The 27031-nt window shown below is 36.2% G+C and overlaps 1 protein-coding gene across 4 annotated transcripts in view; it reads left to right on the plus strand.

Annotated features, from left to right (window-relative positions):
- Positions 1-27031, plus strand: part of CSMD3 (CUB and Sushi multiple domains 3) — a 767725-nt gene that overhangs the window by 188347 nt on the left and 552347 nt on the right. For all 4 annotated transcript variants that reach the window (XM_075415663.1, XM_075415665.1, XM_075415666.1 and 1 more), the window contains one exon: positions 8252-8459. In XM_075415663.1, coding sequence (XP_075271778.1) covers positions 8252-8459 — 208 coding nt within the window. The remainder of the gene's footprint in view (positions 1-8251; positions 8460-27031) is intronic.

Raw genomic sequence — 27031 nt, forward strand, 5'->3', positions numbered from 1 at the left:
AAACCAGTTACTCTTCCTTTTGGTAACACTTCAGAAGAGCCCAGCTCACTGAAATCATACCCACAACATGATGTTTCCTTGTGGGGACAACTAAGAGGATCTCGCTGAAATTTAATTTATTGCCAGTTGTCCTGGGTTCGGCAATAAATTTTCACCGGAATCCAGGAAGGGACCCAGTCAGGCGGGCTGACCCCACCTGGCCAAACAGAGCAGGGTATTCCATACCATGTGCCATCATGCTGGGTTCCGGTGAGGGGACGGCGGGAACTCACTCGCGGCTCGGGTGTGGACAGCAGCGGAAGCAGCTCTCTGGGTTGTGTGGTTTGTGTTGTGTTTTCTCCTCATCTGTATCGTTGTTGTTCTTGTTCCCTTTGTTTGCTGTTCTGTTAAACTGCCCTTATCCCGACCCACCAGTTTCTGCCTGTTTCTTTCCATTTTCCTCTGCACCCCGGTGGGGGGAGGGGTGGCCGTGTGGCGCTTTTGTTGCTGGCTGCAACCAAACAATAATACCAGTTAACACAAATGTTTAGTTACTGATTTTGCAAAACAAAAGAAGAAAAGAAACACTTAGGGAAAAGACCTGTCTGCCCCCTTTGTGTGCGTCAGCTTTACTCCAGATCCCTCTTCTGCATTCCAGTCTCCATTTCCCTTGGTTCTGCTGCACATCACACCTCACCCTCAGTGAAGTGCAGCAGGGGGAGATGTGTGAGGTGACAGCACCTTACTGGTTTAATTTTTCCATCATACTAGTCTCCCGCTCTTATCCTTTGTTCAAGCATGGGTTCCTGCAGGGGCCTGCTCGCTTCAGGACGTCCCTTCTGTACAGTCTTCAGTGTGTCCTCACATGTACCTACATATTTCCTCTTATGTTTCCCTTTGTGCTTCCTCCCATGCTGCCTCCTGCCCACTCCAATGGCTCCTCTGTGGCTCCCACTTTGTCACACGGAGAGTCAGCGCCACTCGTTACGGAGCTGTCTGGAACCGGCTTGGACTAGCATGGGGCAGTTCACGGCCTCGTCCCACACACGTCACCCTTGCATCTGCCCTAACAATTTTGCCTAGTACAGGGCTCCAGATAGACACAAACTGTATGGGTGTTGGTAGTGTTTTCCCCATGGCATAGCTCATTTTTGTGGTTCTGTCTCAAAAGAGGCAGGTTAGGAGGCAGTTTATTCCATTTAACTTCTGCTAGAACACCATTTAAGTTCCAGACCTTCGTCACCTTTTTAGCTACAGATGCCATTATATGATTTTTTGCTGGCTGTCCAATCTGTAAAAGTTTTGCAACTATACTGAGCGTATAAGTGCAAAGTGATGCAATTTGAGGATGTGCTCATGTCAATTTATAATCACCTTTGAGTTTATTTGGAATTTAAAATCTGTGAGTTTTACAAATTATAACACAAAGCCATAGAAAATAAGACTTCATTATGTCCTCAAGAAATACCCCTCTCTCAAAATTGGGATGAATTCTGTGTAAGTCATGAATGACAAAACTTCTGGGAAGCTATCTTTTTTCAGTTGATGGATATTTTGCAATAATTTCTTTTAAATTTCTGAGAGCTGTAAGGTTATTCTGTGGATAAATTATGAGGAAAGGCTGACATTTTTTACTATTGCAGGTTTGTAGAAAAAGCCAACATATAAATGTTTCTCAGAAACTATATATATCTCATTATATTTGGACTTTTTAGAATGTATCGGAATATTACATGAAAGAAGTGTAATACGCATTATACTTCAATTGCTATTCTCTATACTTTAAAGACCCGTGCATTTATTCTCTGACTCTACATGTTAGATTATCAAGACTAACTAAAACTTGTTGGGTAACTAGTTTTTACTTAGTGGGGCAAAAGCACTGTTGCCAAGAGACTTGCTAACCTAGTGAGAAGGTCTTTAAACTGGGTTTATCAGGGTTGGTGACCAAAGCGTGCAGGTTTTTCAGGGAAGAGGGGATGGCAGGAAGCATGCTCAGGAAAGGGCAATGAGGGATGTTCTTGCACTTTTTTGAGGAAGTGTGGTGACCAGAGACACATCTCAAATGCCTGTGCACAAACACGTGTTGCACGGGTGTCCTGGGTTTGGCCAGGACAGGGTTAATTTTCACCGGACTCCAGGAAGGGGCACAGCCGGGGGGTGGGGGCTGACCCCACCTGGCCAAACAGAGCCCGGTATTCCATACCATGTGACGTCACGCTGGGTTCCAGTGGAGGGGCGGTGCGGCGGGAACTGACTCGTGGCTTGGGGGTGCGCTGCGCTGGTGCTGTGCGGGAGAGCGGCTGTCTGGGTCGTACGGTTCGTTGTTGTGTTTTCTCCTTATTTGTACCATTGTTGTTCCTGTTTCCCTCTGTTTGCTCTTCTGTTAAACTGCCCTTATCCCGACCCACCAGTTTCTGCCTCTTTCTTTTCATTCTCCTCCTCACGCCGGCGGGGGGAGGGGCGGCCGCGTGGCGCTTTTGTTGCCGGCGGCAGCCGAAACCAAAACAACGGGAAACATAGGAATTGTAAATTCATATGCAGTCACAGATCAATGTCATTATTAAAGTCACAGAGCCATAGCAGAACAGCTGGCATCGCTGGAGTCCTGCAATAGATGCGTAGAAACTCTACAAGAGTGTCAGAGTCCCCGTTTTCTTCAGTTGCCCATCAGAAATTTTAACATTTAGATTACCATTATTTAAGGTAGCAGTTGAGCCTTGAGTAAAATTCTGTAAATGGTTAGAGTTTGTGTAGACACATGCATATGTATGTGTGTTTGCTATGCAGAAACAGGTAAAATAGTTATTCAGAACACTAACGGAATCAGTAGTTAGTGTTATGTATTTGCCTATATTAAATTCTTTTGAAGAGAACTGGAGTTTCTCAAAGTATTGGTTGCTTTCTCGTGTAAAGATCTTTCGTGATCTTCAGAAGAAAGGTAGTTACTACTATTTATGTTTAAGAGTAATAATTAATATGACCATAAAATGCTTTCGTGAAGGTGATAAGAGTTCTGATTCCTTTAGATTGCTCAGCTAATTTGTCTGAAATAAGACAGTCTAAAATTTGAAGCAGCAGACAACAATGTGTCTGGGGTTTTACCAGAACCGCACTGTGAAGAGTATGCCATGAATTTCACTGATGCTGCGTAGCTAACATCAAGGTATAAAGGGATTATTGAAGGTCCTCTCAGCTTTTCTTGATGAGTTTCTTCAAAAGTGGCTCAGCTTTCTCAGAACTTGTATTGGTTATTGTGAAGATCTTTGTTTAAACTTGAAGTTACAACACTCTTTTTATTCTCACATTATTTTCAAGAATCGATAACGTCTATTACTCTGTGATAAGTTGAGTTACGGACTTAAATTTAATTGTTCAAACACTATAAATATCTAGATAGATAAGATCATGCAATAAATTGTGTGCCAGGTAAAAGCTTGATCTACCATCCAATCTCATTGAAATAAATGAATTTGCATGGTCTGTAAATCACTGATAACATTGCCTGTCTTTGATCTTCTATCTTCTTGAAAATTTCAGTTCAATATTTAAGTAAAGTTATTGTGAATGTCACTGAAACCTACCAGAATAAGCAGAAAATTAAATGTAAATAAGACTAACTAGAGGAATATATTTTTTAAATTTGTTATGAAAAAGTAAGTGAACAGCAAACCAGGAAGATGATTAGAAAATAAAATATAAGCTTTTATTAAATAATTTTTACCAGAAATTATGTAAATTTATACACATTTCACATTAATTTTTACAAGCATTTAGCCATCATTTAAAAAAAAAGGAAAAAAGCTGCATATATCTTACGTATATAAATAAAAACAGCCTATGCCGACTAAAGCAAAAAAAAACCCCTAAACCCTCAAAACCTGTGTACTCCTATAATCATCACTCACATCATAATATCAGTGATACTCCCTCTGCATCTGAACCCTTATGCAAATTCAAACACAGATCTTCATTTGAATTCATAATACCTTGAAAAGCTTTTCTAAGCCAAGTCTCCATTTGCATATCACTTTGAAATATCTTCCCTTTTCAGCATATGGCTAAGATCAGAGAAGTATGTTTGGAAAAATGACATCTTGGCTGTATGAATAGTTTTTGCATTTATGCCTTCTTATCACATTTGCAAGTTTGTAGGTTAGGTAAATTTTCCCAGTACATGACAAAATAAATTTAATTTGAAAATGGGATAAGAATTTAAAAGTACACTTTTTTAAAAAAAGTCATCAATGTTAGCTATGTATTTGTAATTTTGTAATGTTGTATTCTATCAAGTCTTAACCAAAGTATTGCCTTCTCGCTGCTTCTGTGAATGTTTTTTTACATATTAGGAAATTAAAAGAACAGGTATGGATACACAATTTTTTCAGTACATTTAGGTGCTTAACTGCAGGTTAGGTCTTACATTTTGATTGCAGTGATTGTAGTGTTAGGCACTTAAGTATTTTTGAGGACTCCTATCTCAGCGGTTTGACAGAGGTGATTCAGAAAGTTGTGGAAAGGCAGAGAAACAGAGATATTCTCAGGGCTCTGTACAGAAACCACTGCAAAGATTAGCTTTCTTCCTTGTTCACATACCATTATTGGATATGTTGCACAGTGATAAAGATGGGCCACTGTTAGTCTTCATAAATGTTCTTTTACTAATTTATTATTATTTATTGCAGTGATTCATAGCTGCATCTAAGCATTTACGCTGTTTCAATGTGACAGAAATACAGGTGTTAAAAGCAGGTTGCACAAAAATAATTGCATTTTCTTTTATTTGTCAGGGTTTTTGTGCACTATGAAGTCTGTGGTTGAACTGCTGACGACTTCAGTGTTTGTCAGTTTACTTGAAGCTCCATTTTTTTTCCAGTGGTTTCACAATTTAAGGCACCAAAGATTTTCGTTGTGATTAAAGTTTGTTAGCTTTCTCCCATATGTGAGCTTTTACCTATGAGAATCTGACTGCAAGACTGCAACCAAATAAATGTGCTATTACAGGTGGAGGAATATAGGAACACAGCACAGTAGTTCTACTATTTATTGAGCTAATGTTTGCATTACAGAGGCAAAGATGATATCTGATATGCTCTTGGTTATATTTACAGCACTTAAATGTAGTTAGTATGAATTTTATTTGTAGCTAATTTGCTACATGAATCAGAACAAAATACTTGATGATTTGTCTGGGTGATATTGCTGATGGTATCAAAATTGCATTTTGGCAAAAATGTCTAAACAGACATGACTCAAAATAGCAGACATGTTCACTGACACACATGTTTCTAAACACAGTAACTCTATTTGTTCTTTTAAGTATTGGTAGTATATAGCAACATTTGTAGTGAACATTTTTTTTTTATATTGCTAGGAACTAGGATAGGTTTGTTTATAATTCATTTGTGAAAAGCAAAAAAATGAGTTCTCTAGTACAGTACTTTTCAAAAGCACTTCTATTTTTGAGTCTGAGAGAAAGATATTCCAAAGTTTTTAGTGTTGCATGATATTCCTACTCCTCTGGTTTTAACTTGTTACATGAGCTGAAAAGCTATTTCACATGCTACTATTTGTCTTTCCAATTTGCATAAGCTTCAGTAATTTATCTATGAAAATTTACCTGTTAGAACATTTTCAGATCAGTACTTGATAAAACATATGTCAACCAATATTTAAAAATCAATATGTAGATCTTTCAAAATCATGGAACCAGTATGTTACTTCATGTTTTTATGGAATTTTTACTTCTGTGAACTAACAATTAAAGATTCTTCTTCTTATTATTATTGTCCTTAATGAAAGAAAACAAAATTTTGTTGTTATCTTTTTTATAATTATTTATTCCTGTCACAGTAAGGGACCTGAACCTGTGATGTGATGAGGTTCCTAAGGTTTTTTGTATTATTGGATGCTAAGTGCACTGGCTAATTAGTAAGATGAAGCCCAAGATACATTTTTACTTTAGTTTTTCTGTGTAATCATATAATAATTTAGCAGAATTTTTAAGAGACAAAACCTGGTATATCAAACTCCTAAACTACTCTAATTAAGAGGTTTCTTACAGTCATTAAAATTTTTCTTTCAATTAGAAGTGAGTCATTGTGTGTGTCAGAATTCTTTAAAACTTTTGTTCTGCGATGCTATACTCCTTAATTTTTTTTTATCCTTGTCATTAATTTTTCAGCAATATTGACTGTTTTTTTGAAACTCTAGGGCAATTTTTATTCATGTTAGCACTCTAACTGAGCAGAAACAAGAATTGCTTTTCAAGTGTGCTCCAAACATTTGAATAATATACTGAATAAGTAATGTGATATGGTATTTCCATCTGGTAACAGCACTACTTTCACTATCAATTTTATTAGCTCACAGAAAAAAGTGTTGATGAGAGTATCAAGAATAATTTTTGAGTTATTAGGCATGTATGTACCATTAAGGTAGAAGATATACAACATCAGTCATGTTCTCTTACCTTAACAAATAAATTCTGTGAATCACTATTTGAGAATAGTTTTCTCATAGAATTAGTTCTGTTGATTTAGAACTGATTTTACGAATCTCCAATATTTGTCTAGTTTATTCAGCATAATATTGTACGTTAGAAAATAGACCCTTATTTTGTCAAAGTCAAATACTCTGACCAGATACTTTTAGATATGCCACATGTTGAAGATGTAATGTTTAATATCAAATTTACTTATTTAGAGATAGCGAGTGTTACACAGGACTTCTAATTTAGCAGAGTGATACAAAATATATTGCATAAAACCACAAATGTAGGTTACACTTAACAAAGTATATAGCAATTGCAGTATACCGTTTTATCACAATAGCAGTGTGATTCCCATTACAGGTATCTGTAATATGCTCACCATCATAACACAGAGCATCCCCAATTACTGGAAAGAATACATGGCTTGAAACGAGCTCTAACCCATTGCTGTCTTTGAAGTTCTTTTGCTAGGTTTTGTCTAGGTTTTATACTCTGTCTTGGGTCGAGCTAAATATTCACTCCCTCCCTGCTGGTCCAGCTCACTCAGAGACACATTCGCTCTCTTAATGAACTCAGGGAGCAGCATTTCCACCACCTGTAAAGCCACTCAACTGTTGATAGCTGTTTATCTAAAACAAAGGCCACCTTCTGTCCTCTTTGTGTTGAGATATGTCAGATTCTTTGCAACAGCTGTGCTCTGTCATACCCTGTTTTTATGGACACATCACCCTTGCCCATCTCTTCTGAGCCTTTTTCTGTTTTAGAGGTTTATTGGTGTATTCACAATCAATAAATAATTGATTGTGATAATTGGTCAAATAATTTTCATGTTATTCATATATCACGAAAAAATGTATTCCTATGACAGGACAAGGGGCAATGGGCACAAACTGAAGCATAGGAAGTTCCGTCTGAATATGAGGAAGAAATTCTTTACGCTGAGGGTGACGGAGCACTGGAACAGGCTGCCCAGGGAGGTTGTGGAGTCTCCTTCTCTGGAGATATTCAAGACCCGCCTGGGCGAGGTCCTGTGCAGCCTGCTGTAGGTGACCCTGCTTCAGCAGGGGGTGTTGGACTAGATGACCCACAGAGGTCCCTTCCAACCCTGAACATTCTATGATTCTGTCATTCTGTGATTTTTTAAATACTTGATCTATGAAAACTTATACACATTAAAATGACTCTGATGTAGACATCTTAACTGTGAAAGTGTCTTGTATCTAACATTTGGGAACCACCCATGAATGGCTTGGGTTTGAAAATTGGATCAACTGTTTGAAAATTTCTAAAAAATTATGGGAGAACAAACTTAAACATCACTAGATGATCACTGAAATAAAATACGATACTACAGGTAGAATAAGATGGGTAGGATTCTCATACTTCTTTTCTCTGTATAATGTGACTGCTGCAAATCATGTGTCAGACTACATACGACAGGGATTAAACTCAACTTGCTTTATGAAAACATTTTCATTTAAATCAAAAGAGGAAATGATGAAATTTTTGCATACTATTGTAAAGTGAATGAAACTACGCTAAAGAAAATAGTAAATAGTAGATTGTAAAAATATGTGCTGACACAAGTGCAATAATTTATAAATTGAAATCTAAAGCAATCACATGCTAACAGTGTAATTTTACAGCAGTATTCCAAGTCTAACATGTTAATAAACCTTAAGCAACTGTTCCTCTAAAATTAAGAAACTTCTATCCTCAACAAGAAGATATAGAGTTCTAAGGAGTGATTATAATTCCATTTATTATTTTTTTTAACAGCTGAGGATGCATGTGGAGGAACTATGAGAGGATCCAGTGGTATCATCTCTAGCCCCAACTTTCCTAATGAATATCATAATAATGCGGATTGCACATGGACAATTGTGGCTGAGCCTGGTGATACTATCTCACTCATATTTACAGATTTCCAAATGGAAGAAAAATATGATTATTTGGAAGTAGAAGGTTCTGAACCACCTACAATATGGTAAGTCAACTATGGCAATTTTAATGTGATAAATAAGTATTGTGAAATGTAGAAAGATAACTTCTGTTATTTTTCCTTTTGTCAATAGATAGTCTTACTGAAAACAGAAAAACCCCAAAATGACAATGGTTGTTAGTATGGAATAAATGTTGATATTCTTACTGAAGCTGTAAAACAATTTCCAAATATATTCCAAAGATGTAACACCGAGATGAAAGGCACTGTAAACTCATTCAACTCGTTGTCTGTAAGCGTTCTAAACATTATTGTATTAAAAATGTATATATTTAGAAACAGAATGGAATGGACTGTGGTACTGGTAAGATTGGTGGAGCCTTCAGAGAGTTTCCTAATGTCAGAAAGTGAATGGCATGGAGTCCTTTCAGCACAGAGCTGGGGAAGCAGCATTGGTCACACCTGTTGGTCACAGATTCTCTCTGGAGGTGTCTCTGTACAGAGAACCATGTGTGTGGTCTCACTAAATAATGTCCTGGAGTTACGGCTGGTGTTTCACTTGTTTAGAAATTTCCATTCAGATCAGTGAGATATGACACCCTGAGCTATCTACAGCACTTCTTGGCTTTAGTATTATTCCAAATATAGTGCCTTTAGAGAGGATTTATGTTTGTTTCTTTGTTTGCTTGCTTATTTGCTTGTTGACTTAGCAGTAGTAACAATATTTTTACTAGACTGGCTTCCGCAATTATGAATCTCAGTGTAGATTCTTTGTGTAAAAAAGCAGAAGAAATAAAATAGTAAACAACCCCTTTCAAGTTTGGGTTCAATTAAGTAAAAAAAACAACTGACACATTTTGTGGTTTTCTGGCCTGGTAGTTTTATGGTAACATAGCATCACACTAGTCAAGAAATATGTGAATAGGATAAAACCTTGTGTTTGCTATATTGGTTTAAATATACTGTTGGTTCACAAAAAATAGGACATGTACAGAACCATAAATAAGAGTGATGCTCACCAGTAAAACAGTAAGCTGTTAACTGTTTCATAAAGCATTATAAAGGTTCTGTACAACAGACATTTGAACAACATGTGATACAGCAGGTAGTTGGCTAGCCACACTAGAAGCCTGTACACTAAATCTCAGCTTTAGCAAATAATATTTCATAATTTGAGTTCATTCATACTGCCACCTATGTATTTAATTACCTATATTAGAACATTACTTAATTGCCATTGAATTTTTCAAGCTGTTAAACTGAAATCTTTTGAACTAGCTGTCAGTTAAAATAATTTTTAGACAATAATTTATAATGAATAATAAAGTAAGACCAATGACATACAGACAATATGAATCACTTGAATAGCTAAATGTGCATTTGATTATTACTGAATGTCTTTTATCACAGAATCATAGCATGGTTTGGGTTGGAAGGGACCTTAAAAATCATCTAGTTCAAATCCACCTGCAGTGAGCAGGGCCATCAACCCCTAGAGCAAGTTGCTCTAAGCCCCATCCAACCTGGCCTTGAACACTTCCAGGGAGGGGCCATCCACAGATACTCTGGGCAACCTGTGCCAGTGCCTCAACACCCTCACAGTAAAGAATTTCTTTCTTATACCTAACCTAAACCTACCCTCTTTCAGTTTAAAGCCATTACCCCTTGTCCTATCACTACATCCCCTTCTAAAAAGTCGTTCTCCAGCTTTCTTGTAGGTCCTCTTCAGGTATTGGAAAGCTGCTCTAAGGTCACCCCGGAGCCTTCTCTTCTCCAGCCTGAAGAAGCCCAACTCTCTCAGCCTTTCCTCATAGGAGAAGTGTTCCATCCCCCTGGTCATTTTTGTAGCCAACTCCACAGGCAACTCCAATAGGTTCATGCCTTTCCTATGCTGAGGGCTGCAGAGCTGGATGCAGGACTCCAGGTGGGGTCTTGCCAGAATAGAGTAGAGGGGCAGAATCACCTCCCTCGACTTGCTGGCCACGCTGCTTTTAATGCAGCCCAGGATACAGTTGGCTTTCTGGCCAATACATAACTTGCTGTTATGTTTCAGGAGGATGGGGCCAAACTCTTTCCAGTGGTGCCCACCGACAGGACAAGGGGAAATGGGCACAAACTGAAGCATAGGAAGTTCCTTCCGCTTGAACATGAGGAAGAACTTCTTCCCTCTGAGGGTGACGGAGCACTGGAACAGGCTGCCCAGGGAGGTTGTGGAGTCTCCTTCTCTGGAGATATTCAAGACCCGCCTGGACGTGGTCCTGTGCAGCCTGCTGTAGGTGACCCTGCTTCAGCAGGGGGTGTTGGACTAGATGACCCACAGAGGTCCCTTCCAACCCTGAACATTCTATGATTCCGTCATTTTGTATTCAGTCATAAGCTTCAAACAATGATTTTTTTTTATCTATAAAAAACTTCGGCTATATTTAAATGACATAATAAGTTTACTTTACATATGGAAGGTCTCATATTATCTGTTTAAAAAAAATCATAAAAAATTACAATGCTAATTTAATAATTGCTCATGTGGAGCAGCAGATTGAAATCATATTCTTTTTTCAGGTTGTCATTTATATTCCCTAAATTAGACTGTAGTTATTGAAAAGTATCCTCACATGTCAGGGAAAAATACATTTGGAAAGCTTAATTAACAACAATTTCTTAAGTAGATTTACAGTCTTAATACTTTATGTCCCCTTAGACTACAGCTTGAGATTTAGTTCCAAATAACTTGGTTCGTACAGTCTACATAGAAATATATTTATTAAGGTAAACCCAGGTTCTCCATCTTTCATTCTGTAAAACAAATAACATATAATTTGTAAAATTACGAGAAACATATCATATCTGGATAGTAAGTAGTATTAAAAATTTTTTTCTTAGACATTCCTTTGCTTTACGTGACTATTACACTTCTTGATTTAAAAAAACCCATAAACTTCTCTTATTCTGCACATCTGCTGTGTAACAAGTCTGTGTTGTAAGTAGAACAATGAGCTAGCATGTACATCAAGCAGACAGTCTGGGGCTATCCACAAGACCAGACTTGGAATTCTTCATGAAGCGTTAACTTTCCGTAATCTTCCAGTCCCTCATTAGAATACCTAAGTTATGCCAAGTCCTTTCTTGAAGAAACGCTTGATAGGCCATTTTTGTTTAAGTAGTGGGAAAAATTTGCATAGATGCACTTCAGGGCTTTTGTTGTCTGATGTCAAAGGCTGAGTCTGATGTTTGCTAGCTTGAATTGAATGAAGGGGTTTTTTCATTTCAGAAGTGAAACTGAGAGAAATTTATTAGTTTGAGGAAATGATGTTCCCCGTTTTTCCACAAGAAAACAAAAAATGTAAAATAAATGGAATCTAGTGAAATATTCCTTTTCATCTAAGTGAAAAGTTAGGTTTTGAGACATTCATTGGTGAAAGAAATAGCAATGTTGTTACGGGATTATTTATCCAGCATATGGAAGTTCAGGGTTAAATATTCTAAATTGTCTGAAGACGTAAGAGTTTTCTAATGTTCAAGGATACTGTAGTTAGAATGTTTGAATCTCTTATTTTGCTGTTGGTTACTTTTAATTGAATATTTAGTAATCACTGAGCGGAAAACTAGAATAATTCTCTAGGCTGCTTTGACATGGGTATCCTGGATTCCAGCATGTACTCTACTCTGAATTGTTAAGACAATTGTTAAGACTCTAGTTAAATTTTCTTGACAAAGTGGTAGAATGTCCTTCCCAGAATACTCTATGAAAGATGTACTTAGAGCAGTCTCCTGATGAGAGCAGGTGAGGATGGAAAGTATATACTTCACATTGTCCTAGGCAAAGACATTAAATCTGTATCTTCTATTCCTGATTACCAGCTTTATTTAGCAGTTGTTGAAATACAAATTGACAATTTTTCCTCCTATGTGTTTGGAGAGCTTGGTTATTACATAAAAAACCCCACACGAGTAAAGGCATGAGACTAATTGATCTTGAAATGATTATTAGTTTTGAATTAATCAACATGTTTTTGGTAGATAGACTGGAAAGTAATAGAAAATAATAGTTGTAATAAAGCGTATGCTTAGAGCTTTCATTCAGAGAACTACTGCTGTAGTCTCAATAAAGACCACAAATTCTTTTCAAATAACAATTCATGCAAATATTTTTTTATTTATTAACATGAAGACAAGCATTAATGTGAAGGTGTTTGAAAGTGAAGCAGTGTCTCAAATGTAGAGTGTCTCAAATATTGTAGGAAAAATACACTTCACTTTTACCTTAAGAAAAAACAACCCACCAGAGTTTTCAGCTCTATTCTCTCTGGGTGAGAGTACACTTCTAAGAAAATATTTATGTAGTGTTCTAACATTTGACCTACTACTCGCTTGTTCGTACAAAATAGTAAGACACCTAAGTACTCCGTTATCAAAAATAAATATAAAATATAATGTAATTACTGCTTTTAAAACAAAATATATCACCTCACTTAGTGTATTCCTGGTACTTAAAAATATTTCCTATTTAATTTTCCTAAACTGTAAAGGAGGCTTAGAATTTTCCATAGCAAATTGAAGTATTGTATTGTCTACACCATCACTCTTGTTTCTGATTTTAGCCAAATTATAATTTTTTCCTGTATAAATCCAGCTAAAGTGTAAAAATGATACATACTGAATGAAATTTACATTCGTGAAACCATAAGCAATTTATTTCTCTTCTGAAATACATTTAAATATTTCATTGTTTGATATTACATATTTTGTGTATCATGTCAATTATGTTAAAATAGACAACTGTTAGAGAATAATGGTTTACAAAATTAATTTCTCTCTTGCAATAGTGATTTTGCACATTTGTTTCCCCGGAGAAACACTCCCTTTGCATTAATTTTAAATATTCTGTGGAGAATTAAAGTACATTTTGTGAAAAGATCTTTCCCTTAACTTAGATGCAACTAAACCCCCATCCAGTTTTAAAAGGTTTTGCCTAAATACTTAAAACTCTTTTGATCCTTATAATAAACTTCCTCGAGACATCTTGTTAGGTTTAGACTCCCTTGCAGATTGTATGAACAAAAAAGAATAAGAACACAAAAATGCGGGTCTTTGTTTGGGATGCCAAATCAAAATTTATTCCAAGTAATTAGTTATTTGTTTCTTATCAATTTGGATCTATTGTTGCCCTGGAATCATTACTGGTTAACTTTTCAGTGGATATGAGGTGTTTCCATTCAATTTTTTATGTTGTAAACTTAATTTGTTTACTCTTCTGTATAGCATGGCTAAGGACCATTTATTGGGCTCACTTTGTTCATTAGAAATTTACGTCAATTGTAATTTCCCAGTAAGAGCTCTATGAAGTCTATTCTCCTTTAAAAATAAAAGGTTTATGATTTATGAAAGTTGGAAACTGAAAATAAAAATATGAAGAAACATCTAGTCCTAAATAAATAATATCAGTGTACTGATTGTTCAGCAGCTTTAAACACAGCATTCTTGAATTTCACATTAGATACTCTTCTACATTTTATAAGAAGATAATTATGTTTTAACTTCAACTGTAGTAGTAATATTGCACTTGCTGGCTTTTTTCTGAAGCGAAGCTTACAAACTCTGTTAATGAATTTTTAAAAATGTTAATAGCATGTTTAGAAAGTGGTTAGACAAGTAATATACAGTGTTTTATAGAGAAACAACATGCTTAAACAAGTATTCATAAAAAATAAACTTTATCTTAAAAAAACTAAAAGTAATTTATCTCTGAGTTAAATTTCACGGAGAATAAATTAATTTTATAAAATTTTGGTGATGATGTAGCATGGTATTGCAGTGGCATCTGAACAGCATTAAGAATAGGCATTTTGGATCAGTAAATATTTATGTTTGGAGTTCAGTGTCAGATAGTGGCAATAGTAGTTGCTTAGGAAAAGAGTAGAAGACACCAGGATGATATGGTATGCTCTTCCCCCTTGCATAGACTCCTAGCTTCGGTAGTTAGTGATTTAGGAACTTCTTGAACACTTGCTTTAAAATAATATGTTAAATAGCTGTAAATAGGGCTTTCTTCTGTTAATCAGTCATTCTTCGAGGGTCATTCTTCAAGACCTTCTGGAGAGTACCAAATGAGTTTGTTTTGCTTTTTTAAATCCAAGCAGGCTGTGTCAATGAGTTCCCTGATATTCACACAATCATATATTCCTTAAAATAACCTTTACTAATGTGTCAGTCATAACCTTCCTCTACAGAAACTGTATCACCCCTTTCCTTGTGTTCATCCCTATATCTACAAGTCGTCTTACTTTTTACCATTTTAATCACTTCACTGAAAAAGTGAAGCACAGCAGCTCATGGCTTTCTCTTCACTTTGAAATAACTTAGCTCCTCGTTTTCCTCCCAAGTCCTGGATACCTGGTTATCAGTGTTGTGTGAGGATCAGTTTTCTTCAAGATTCACCTCTTTCTGAGGATAAATCAGATACAGTAGTGGGATAAATATGTCCTAGGTTCCACCTCAGTTGACAGTATGAACAAGAATACATTGGGTTCGTATTCCTTATTCATAATTTAGTCATTGATCACTATTCCAGGATGGCATTATACATTTTGATAGCATCACACTTTTTCACAAGCTTGTAGCGTTTATACAATGTTGTAAAAACATCACCCTGGGGGTTTACAATACATTTGACAACAGTACATTACCTCAGACATTTTGAGGAGTAAGCACAGAAAAAAATATATCTTAGAACAATGGAGAAGGGCCCAGAGGAAACTTTGTCCAAGTGCTACCCAATCTGAATATTGCTCGATGGAGCCTTAGGTAGTGTGACTCTGCATGTGAGGCCTGATGCCCTGGGATCATTCCATGGGACAATTGGTTTTAGCTCTATAGGCCTCCTGTATTATCTACAATATAAAATCACTCACTCTCATATTCCTCAAAAATACTTTTTCTAAAATATGTGTGGGATCTTATGTGCCACTTTCCATGCTTTTGCTGTCATTTGCAATTTAATTATGGTGAAAATTAGTATTTCCTGACTCTTCATCCCATTTTAGTAGCGCAATGAAAGAAGAAAGTGATAAACATTCAGTGCTTTGAAGAACTTGAAAGCATTATTAGTGAAGAATACAACTAGTGTAAATTAAAAGCAAAGTGGGGATGAACAGACAGTTATAACTATTACGAAAAAGGGTTTTATTTGGGGTTTTTTTTGGAGGGGGAGAAGATACAGGTAATTTATGTTAGACAGCTACATGGTATTTTTAACTTCCCATTCAGTTACAATAGAAATTAACTTACAGGAGGCATTTAAAAATTAAATATACTGTTGTTGACGATTAATCTACAACAGATGCACACATTAACACAACAGATTCTTGGTAGTATCTTCATAACAATACAGTTACTTGATTTATGCAGCCATCCAGTGTCTGCACAGGTGAGATTTATTTTCAGTCAATATGTACTTGATCAAAGGATGCTCTTATGTAAGGCTACAGAGGAAAACCTCTGCCTGACATAAATGTGGTGTTACAGGGATAGACAATCACTTCAATAGTACAAGTACCAATGAAAATTGGAGTGTTGTAGTAAAAGAACAGACAAGGCAAGAAGCACAGGTAGTCATAAGAAGAGTTTAAAACAGGGGGAAAATACCCCACCTCAGGCCCAGCAATTGTTTTCTTTAAAAATCACTTCAAATCAGAAAATGACAAGTATAACTATTTCTCTTTTATTAATGAAGACTGTTGATGCTGCCTTAGAAATTATTACTCTTTTCTCATCAGTAATTATGCAAATTTTTAAAAGCTGTTCTTAATGCTCAGAGAAAGGGCTTGGGAAAGTAATGTTTACAAATAATATGATCCTAATAAGGAAGTTGAATGACCCAAATGATAGATGATTTGTAATCTGATACAACTGTGTTCAAATTTAAAGAATGGTGGCAAAATTATAGTGCTTAATACAGGAAAAATGCCTTCAGAACATAGTTGCGGTTGTAGAAAAAAAGGTGGAAAAAATTATTCAATTAGTATGGCAAACAAAGTGCAGTCATAAAAACCTGCTGAAAAGTGATTAGCAGAGTATTTGTTTACTGAGAGTGGACAGAATTTTCTCTTGGATTTAACTGCAAAAAAAATAGATGAAACTGCAAAAAGCAGCCAAGTTTTGGAGTGCCTAAGTCCTTCTCCTCTTATAAAACAGGGAACAGAAGAGAACAGAGATAATGCTTAACTATGGAACAGGGCAAGCAGAAAGCCGGGAATAGGACTAATATTAATGACAGAAGTATTGTCTGGATTGAGTCTTTGATGATCTATATGTTGGATATTCTACTTTTCATTTTCTTTTCCTGAAGGACTGAGAACAGAAATGAAGTGGTTTGCTTTCTTGGAAAGAAAAGCTTTCCATAGAAACCAAACATTTTTGTCCCTTAAGTGTTTGCCTCTGTGGTTTGATTTCATACCTGGCGGTTCAGCATTTCACCTGTGGTATTTTTGTGAGGCCGTTCAGAGCAGTCCAAGAAGCACAGTGCATTCAGTAATGTGTAGAGTCAGGCCCAAAGGAGTGTGAGGAGGGGAATTTGTCACCGTGATTGCTTTTTACACACATTTTTCTCAACAGAGATAGGCTTATATTATATTATTTCCCAAAGTCTTACCAATGTTCAGAAATAAATTGAAAAATAATTCTCATGAATCCTTATATGATAGTAGAGTACTCAGGTTTTTCCACCATCCCTCTTGGGCAAAGATTTACTGACTACCATGTTTGTACTTCCATGGCCCCCTTTAACCCTCTTTGGATCTTTGGATGGAACAGCCCAGAGTGCTTCCAGTATTGCTTATTTGTAACTCTATTTTGTAGAAACCAGATAAATAATAGTCTAGACCTAGGGTATTTTACTAATGAATACTTAAACAGAATAGTCAGTAATAAAAACTGACAGATGCAAAAAAAAATCTGGAGTGTCTAAATCAGCACTTTCTGGAAAAAAAACAGATAGGAAGACGGTTTAATAATTTCACAGGGAACACTTTCACTGTGCTTACTCCAGCAGAAAACTGCACTTGTTTTGATGTAACCATTGACTATTGTCTCAGGATGGCAATTACTGGGGTAGTGAGGGAGATGGATTGCTCTTTTCTTGACTTCATCAGTGACTGAAGTAGAAGGTCTCGCAAGTAAGCCTGAAACTACTCTTTTTCGTGTTGCCTAAGTTGTAGGGAGGGGAAAGGATGTTACACATAAAGCAGAGGAAAACATAAATCTCAAAATAAGGCAGGGAAAGAAAACCCACAGCCAACCCACAAATAACAAAAACATCCCAAAACCAAAACATGCAATTGCTTCATTTATCATTCCAGAGTAATTAAAACTTCACACTTCCTTGTCGTGTTCTGAGTCCCTGCCATGAACTCTGTTTATGGTATTCAGCAAAGTAATTGGCGGGATGTGGGAGAACTGTAATTCCTGCAGAGATAATCCCAAATCACTCTTGTTTCTAGATTCTGGATGAAAATCATTAGTATGTTTTGTATATTGGGTAAACTATATGCATTTGTAATTTCATCTTTTATGTCTCAAGCCATAACAGCCAAAAGTATACTATTTTGAATACATGAATGAAACCCTTTGAGTTCATGAATAAATCCTGACAACAAGATAAAACTTTGCTTATATGGGGCCTACAGACTACTCAGAACTTCAGATGCTGCTTCTTCTTTTTGTCATTGTCCATCTGTTTCACCTATGAAAATTACTTTAGGAGATTTAGGGTGTAAATTAAGCTGTAAAATGAACCAGTAACTAAAACAAACCATTAAGCATCCTATGAACCTGCTAAAGTGATTTCTCTATACTAACGACTGAAACAATCTCAAACCACTGTCAGAGCCATTTTTAATAATTACATGCCACCCAATAGGCTGGTGACCAGTCACAACCCACAGCTTCCTAATCATGACCTAAGAGTACAAAAAGTAAGCCATTCACTTATGCTTACTGTATGTTTATTTCTTCTGCGTACAATAGGTCAAGTGAAAAAAAACCTAAAATGCCACTATCTAGAGCTTCAAAAATGAGCCTTGAACAAATGACTTGTTCTCCAACACCTCCCCCCAAAGTTAAAAAAACCTATTCAAATATCAGTTTCAATATTTATATTCAATAGGCTTTTAAACTGGTTTTGTGGTAAGCAGTTTTACGTGTTTCCACATGAAATACAATGAGTTTTCATCATTTTGAAACCCTGAGGGTAATCTAAGTATATTTTAAAAATGAAAGCATTTGGAACTTAAATGTGATTTCCCTGTGACCTAATGCCTGAACCACATTAATATGCTGATACCCTATGTTGAGATAGGTATCATAACATGAGAAACGGTACAGAAAAGGCAAAAAGGATGGAAACAGGTATAGAAAAGCGTCTATAAGGAGAAGAACAATATAGGCCAAAGCTTTTAAATATAAAAAAGAAATAAGTAAGAGAGGGTATGAAGGTTTCATAAAATTATGAAAGTTATATTTCAGGCAAATAAGGAACATTCATTCTTCATTTCTTACACTAAAATAAATAGCAACTCTCAATGATTTATCAGACAGAAGATTTAAAACAAAAGGTAGAACTTTTCTGTAGCATACATAATTAAGTTGTGGAAGTCACTAGCATGTGATTTTATAGATAGAGAAGTTATAAATAGATTGAAAAATGGATCAGAAATTCTTATAAGGAAAAATTGTGAAAGGGTATTAAAAATAAAGGCCTGCTTCAAGGGCTCCTTTCAAGAAGCCCGCAGTCCATAAAATTGTAGGAAATTGTGAAGATGTATGAAAGGATGAATCTCATTCTGTATAATCACATTTTGTGACACTCCTGGTGAATTATCTGTTACTGCTCATTGTCAGAAATAAAATATTAGTCTCAGTGTATTTCTGTTCTAACACACCAGTTCATACATTCTTAGATACCATCAAGCAGGGTATTATAATTCCAGTCATGCCAGTAAGATATGTTTGCATTATTTATATAAACCAAAGGAATTATCACAACTGATATGTATCAGGAGTAGTAATTTTGCCTCTTTACAACATTTTGGGGGCTGAAATTCAGAACTGATCAGTTTAAATTGTAAGAATATTCTGTCTTCATTTAAGGCTTTTGATAAGAAAACCTAAGGCTGCTAAGTCATTATTCAAGGCTGCAGCAAATAAAGAATTTAATATTTCACTTGGTATTATCTAATATTATCTAATCATACTCAAAGTTAAGATTTGAGCAATACTTTTAATGTCATTTTTGTCTGGTTTCATTTTCCAGCCAATTAGGAATTCTTATTGGACTTTTCTTCCCTGTACTAAAAGACTTATTAATGAAGATATTTATATATCTTTATTAAGCAGACTCCTAGTCTTCTTTCTTGGCTGAGTAGACTTTTTAAATCTTTCTGTGTAAGATCCAGTAAGCAAGTTGCTGGAGCCTTCACATTTCTCCATCAGCCTGTTCTGTACCCAAAGTTGCAGTGTTGGACTCTAGTATATCTGAATCAACAGAAAAACTACCTGCCAGATAGCACATATTCTCTCATCCTTGGAATGTATAACACAGGTTCTAACATCTTTCACAAGGATATATTGCACTGTCATACAACTTCTTTTCCCTATTATTTTTTATGTCAGAGGATAAACTTTTACCATCATCTCTATTTGCTGAGCAAGAACATACTAGTCCCTATGTCCTCAATGAAATTAAGGGTGAGGTGAAGGACTATGTCAATGAGGCTTAATTTCTGCTTAATAGCTGACACCATGTCTTTCAAAAAAAACCACAACCAGTCTTGAACTGAAGCTTCCAAATTTTTAACAAAACTTTCCAATCCTGTGTATCTTGCACAATTTGAGATTCAATCCCAAAATGCCGGTATCTTTTCTAGTTTGTGTTTTGGATATTTTGGGGGGTCCTTTTGTTGTTTTTTTTTTGAGAGAGTTAATTATAATAAAGGGGATTTTCCTTAAAAAGATGGATTTAAGGAAGTGCTACAGTGTTGAGTGCAATTAAAAGCAGAGTTCAGTTCCTGTGGGAGAGAAATGAGAGATGATTATGACAACAGAAACAGACCTTAGAGTATTAGTTTTTATTCACTTTTGAATTACAGATGAATCTACTAGCAAGACCTTCCACAATCCTGTTAATGGATTTAAACTAGTTAGCTGAAAGTTATGTTTGTACTGAAAATTTTGCTAAATATGAAACTATAGCTTTGCTAAATGTTCCATGCTAAAATCATGGAAATTATTTTTATTGCTGTAGTCTATGCATTAGACATTTATAGCCATACACTGGAATGCTGCCATTCCTTTTGCTCTTGGTGACTTGGGACACAGAGTCCCCAAATCTGTGAAGCAGCGAAGCACAGTCTACTTGCTATTCTATTGTATAAAGATTCAATACACAGAAATAAATCTTAAATCCCCAAATTTGTGATTTCAAAGATGTGTTGCTTTTTAAAAACTAATGCAACTCAAATTAAATTCAAGCCTTATCTATTTAGCATGACTGTTCCTCTTACCTTTTGCGAAGCTTGTTACTGATGCAGGAACTAGGTAAAAATGAAGCTGATGGTTGCAATTGCCTAGTTCAGTTTACATAGTAGGGTCCATAGTACTTTGCAACTTATACTGTATTTCTGGTCTCTAATTTTCCTTCAGCTGCATCCTCAAACATGGGACATAGATTTAAATTCTAAATTCTAGTGGCTTATAATTCATAACAGAAGTATCTGGCATGGTGTTCAGACTGAAAACCAGTTGATGAAAACCAAATGGGTTTTTCAAGAAAATATATATATGTATTTGCCATTAAAAAGATCTTGGAACAAACACTCTCAGCTGAAGTCTACAACTAACCCTAAAAGAAATCACAATTAGGAGTAGGATGCCACTGGTATCTGCCAATGGGGAGAATAATAAGGCAGCCAGCTAAAAATTTGGTAATTTTTATGGTTTTGCATCAAAGAGGGAAAAAAAGGAAGTAGAAATACTGTATCAAATATCTGGTATATATATACTTATTAACATTACGTCAATCAAGAAATAAAAAAGAAGGATTTCTTACAATATATCCATTGGTATTATATTTTAATATATATTTTGTATTAGAGAAAAAGAAAAGAAAAAGTTAGTGCTAACACTATTAAATGTTAAATTAGAAGAGCAAGGCATTCTTTCTATTCTGAAGACAGAATTCACTGTTTAAAGCAGGGCGTCAATAAACTGAGTGACAGATGCTCTCTGTTAACCCCCACCCTCCCACCAGAGGAAAGGAAAAGGAGGAAAAGGCAGAGAGACTTAAAAATTGAATATAAAAAGTTTTACTAATAACACTAATAATACTAATAGTATTAATAATAAGAGAAATAATGCAAATTATACAAAATTGATACTGAGTTTGTCAGAGTTTGTTGCCGGGATGCTGGCGTTCTGCCACCAGCTGCTGGGCAGCACCAGGATGTCCCGGACTGGCCTCAGCAGTAGACAGGAACTGGACTCAGGAATGCATGGATCAGGATCTGGATCAGGATCGCAGGTAGAACAGCCAGCAGGGTCCTCTTCAGAGGAACAGAGAAAGCGAGACCCTCGTGATCCCCCAGCTTTAAACTGAGTATGAAGTGCATGGCTTGGAATACCGCATTGGTCAATATCGGGTCACCCGTCCTGTCTGCCCCTCCCCGCAAGTGTGACCCCTTCCAACTCCTCACTTGCGGGACCTAAGAGGTCTACCAGTGACCTTGGCTGCTATGGTAATAAACAGGGGCCTTTTTCTGTATTCCGTTCCTACCGTTAGCTCAGTAAGACTATTAACATTAGGTGTTATCAGCTTTGGAGCAGACACTGTCTGTAAAATATGCAGCCAGCTTCAGAAAAATGCTGTTACTTAGGGGAACCTGGCTGTAAGGAAGATACACTAGAAGAGAATCGGTTCTGTTTTAACCAAAACCAGGACAGGTATTGCATCAAACAGGCAAAAAAAAGGAAGTAGAAATATGTGTCAAATATCTGTTGTATATATATGTATTTATTAATATTACGTCAATCAAGAAATAAAAAGATGGATTTCTTACAATATAACCATTAATATTATATTTGAAGACATATTTTGTATTAAAAAAAAGAAAATAAAAAGCTAGTGCTGCCATTATTGAATGTTTAATTAGAAGAGCAAGGCATTCTTTCTATTCATAAAAATAATCAGAAACACCTAAAAGTCGTTATTTGTTGAAAAAGAGGATTTAATTTGTCTGTAAATCAATTGAAAGAGCAGAATGGCAGGATATGAGTCAACTAACTTTTTAGAATCAAGCTAGGTCAGTTTTTCATTGCAGAAACCATTAGGACGGTGGTTACTTTAGCTTCAGTTATGAGAAACAGAAAGAATCTGTCTAAGAATATGAAACATTAAGGCAATTTGAGTGAAATATTATTATTAATGATGGGTAAATAGACATCAGTATTGAGTACAAGGACTGTAGACATTAAAAAACCCCACCGAAACAAACTTCAAAAAAGAATGGTTGGGATAATCTGCAGAAGATCTGGCTGTAAGTGGAAGTGAATATATTAAGTATGTAATGACAGACTATCCTAATACAAAAGAAAGATATAAATCATAGGAAGAGAGCATTAAAGCTCCTGGTGCAGCCATAAGGATATACAGATCACAAAGAAATTTGACAAAAGGTGAGAAAAGAACCACATGACTAGTTAATAAAAGCATAAAATAATAGGAAGCTGTGAGGATACAGTAAGAAAGGCTATCACAGTTGCTGAATTACCACTACCACAGGATATAAAATACAATGTTGGAGAGAGTTTATAAATACATTAGAAGTAAAAATAAAACAAGGAAAAACAGGTCCTCAGTGCAAAGCAAATAACAGATGGAAAAAGGACAGGGACATCTGGGAAGTTTCAAGAAACCAGTTAACTCTAAATTCTGGAAAGAAATAATGGAGTAAGTGACAAAAAATTGCTTAATGCAAAATCTAGTTCTCTTTAGTAGCTATATTTTTCTTACAAACTAGGGGAGAAAGAACTCAGTGCTGCCTCTAAATACCTGTTGTACTTAGTTGGGAAAATGCATACAAAGAATAGTGTCAAGAGACAGGACAAGGGGCAATGGGCACAAACTGAAGCCATAGGAAGTTCCGTCTGAACATGAGGAAGAACTTCTTCCCTCTGAGGGTGATGGAGCACTGGAACAGGCTGCTCAGGGAGGTTGTGGAGTCTCCTTCTCTGGAGATATTCAAGACCCGCCTGGACGAGGTCCTGTGCAGCCTGCTGTAGGTGACCATGCTTCGGCAGAAGGATTGGACTAGATGACCCACAGAGGTCCCTTCCAACCCCTACCATTCTGTGATCCTGTGATTCTGTGATTCTATAATAGTTACTAGTTAGTCTTTGTGAGTCATTTCATGTTCCATCTTAGATGGCTTAGGCCTGGAAACGTGAAATATTTTTGCTATATTTTGGATAGTAGAACAATAATTATGTATAAATATTGTTAATGACACTGAACTCTGTGGGGTTGCAGGCTCTTTAGAGTACAGAAGCATACTTCAAAATGACGCTTGATAGATTAAAATGAACATGCATATATCATCAAGGTGAAATTTACTTCAGGCAAGTACAAAATGCTGTAGACTTAATGAAGAAGACAAAGGTGTAAATAACAAATAAGAAATAAATACCCAGACAGAGGAATAATACCCACTAAGTAAATCAGGAAAACACAAAAAGTAAATAGTCATAATAAGCACTAGTGAACAGCATGTCCTTGTGTGCACTCTTCACATAATTGTGTGTGCATGCGCATGCTTTTGTGTGTGCAAAAGTAAGTTCTTATTATAGACATTGCCCTGCATTTATACAGGTACACAACCTTCATAAGTTGCAGACAGGGTTAATGAGGGTGCTGCAAAGTGTTGAATTCTGAAGTAGCTGAAAAAAAAATTAAATTTAAGTTCCTTTGCAAGTGAAATTTATATTTGATGTTTATACAGCCTTTAAAACTGCATTAGTAGTTATATAAATCTTTTCATGTTTCCTAATCAGGTATTTCCCAGTATATCTTGCTGAAAAAATAGAAAAAAAAATCGAAACAATCTTAAGTCATTAGCTGGTGTTGTAGCTCAGTAAGCCTAATATTTGTTCTCTGTGTCATGCTAAGATGGGTGTTGAAGGTTAGGACTAAAGTACACTGCTACAGCTGTAGAACCTAAGCTTTCTTTCACCTGCCTGTGCTTGTGTGTAGTCTGGTCTGGTTATCTTCCTAGTCATTACAATCTTATAAGCGCAATATTTTAAAGGTCAGTCTTAATTTCTAGCAAGTGAATTAGTGATCTATTATATCGGTTATTAGATCTGAATACTTGCAAACTTTCCAACTCAGATGTATCAGAGCAAAGTCTTTCAGAGTCCTCATATAACACTATCATCATTACCACTAATGTCAGTAAAAGGCATCATATAAGAAGCTGTTCTGGTTTCGGCTGCAGCCGGCAACAAAAGCGCCACGCGGCAGCCCCTCCCCCCGCCGGGGTGCAGAGGAGAATGGAAAGAAACAGGCAGAAACTGGTGGGTCGGGATAAGGGCAGTTTAACAGAACAGCAAACAAAGGGAACAGTAACAACAACGATACAGAAAAGGGGATTACACAGAACAAACCCGCAGAACAGAACCGCTCTCTCGGACCGCACCGCTGCGGAGCCCTCCCGAGCCGCGAGTGAGTTCCCGCCGCGCCGCCCCCCCCACCAGAACCCAGCATGACGGCACATGGTATGGAATACCCGGCTCTGTTTGGCCAGGTTGGGGTTGGGTCAGCCCACCCGGCTGTGCCCCTTCCTGGATTCTGGTGAAAATTAACCCTGTCCTGGCCGAACCCAGGACAGAAGCTGATGGATACTAAACTCTGATACAAGATATTTTCAAGCTGATGTAGTTGGCTTTTTACTGCATGGTTTACATCATATCACTTTCCAGCCAAATATCATGGACAAAGTTAAAATTCTTTTTGTGAAATGGAACTAAAATGTTGGCAGTAATAATTCATTTATATGGCAAAGTAAATAAAATTTATTATTCTAATGAATTTTTACTTACAATCTGCTGCAGTCTGGAGAATCTACGTAATGAGCTGTTCTTTTAAGTAAGGCACTAGATTTTCCTAGAGTATAAGATATTTTATTCTAACAACACAGAATATTGGTAAATCTTCTAAATTTTATTTTTGCTCTCTAGCAAAGCTTTTATACGTATTAGTCAATATATTGAACACTTCCGTGAATTTTATTATAAATAAATATTTTAATAAACATTTTCTTTGTGTCTTATATAGAGGCCAGAATTTCTTTAGTGGGCCTACTTTGCTCACAGTCTTTTGGGGAGAGGGGAAGGCAAAGAGGTAAGAATTAAGAACAAATGATACATGCTCATAACACAATGAAAATTTTACATTTACATTTTAAGACAGAAACATTCAATACATGCTTTTAACAGCTGTAAATTGAAGACATTTGAATTCAGAGACTTTTCTAAATAATGGCTTGATCTAGTAAAATCATATTGAAGTATTCCCAATTGCTAATCATCTTTTGTTATTTTAAATAGTATTAATTATTCACAATTAAAATATACTATGAGAGTTTATAGTACTCAGGAGAATCTCATACATTCTTCTTAGTTCCTAATTTCTTGTTGTACTCTTCTTTTAGATATTTATTGCTCTTGAAATCTTCAGTATGGCCTCTGCTAACAGGAAGTATGATGTCTTCTCTTGGACTAATTAAACTACAAATGTTCAGCTTAGAGGCAGGGTTCCAAAGGATGGGGAGGCTATAGTGCTATGACATGGATCACTAGTTCACAGTCCGATTTGCTGGAAACAGCAGGTGGCTAGCAGTCAGACCCATGTAGTAGTTTCCCTGATGCGTATGCTCATCTCTGAAAGCAGCATTTAATTTTTGAAGGAAAATAAATATATAAATTGTGATTTTACAGACACTTTTATATGAAGAATTGACATGAATAGAACAATTTTTATGTGCATACATATTTATACTTCAAGAAACAAAAATACCTTTTGTCACATTTCTCATAAGATTTACCACAAATGTTGCATTTTTTATTTTTTTTAATAAAATTTAAAAAAAATAGTAAAACACACCAAAAAATATATGTCTGCATTATTCTGAATATCTCAGCATATATATGTCATATTGAAACGGGTAAAGGAGTCTGATAAGCGGCAAAAGGACAGCACTGCTGTTGAGTCACGAGGTTCAGAGCAGACCCCCTCGTGTTCTAAAGTCTCTGTCAGAGAGGAGTCTAGGTGCAGCTGGATGTTCTCCCAGTCCCAGACTTGGTCAACAGTTTCGGTCTAAAGGGTGAAATGTGTAATCACTGATCAGATTCAACTTGCCTGTCAGAGCACCTCCAAGGACTTTCACTGAAACAGTTTCGCAAAGTTGAAACAATAGGTAATTTCTTCAAGCGACAGGTATCACAGATTCGGGATTGCTGTTGACAAATGGCACTGTCTGCAAAAAATGAGCTCAAGGTAATGGTTTAGCACTTTA

The sequence above is a fragment of the Opisthocomus hoazin genome, chromosome 3, assembly GCF_030867145.1.
Source record: "Opisthocomus hoazin isolate bOpiHoa1 chromosome 3, bOpiHoa1.hap1, whole genome shotgun sequence".
NCBI lineage: Eukaryota > Metazoa > Chordata > Aves > Opisthocomiformes > Opisthocomidae > Opisthocomus > Opisthocomus hoazin.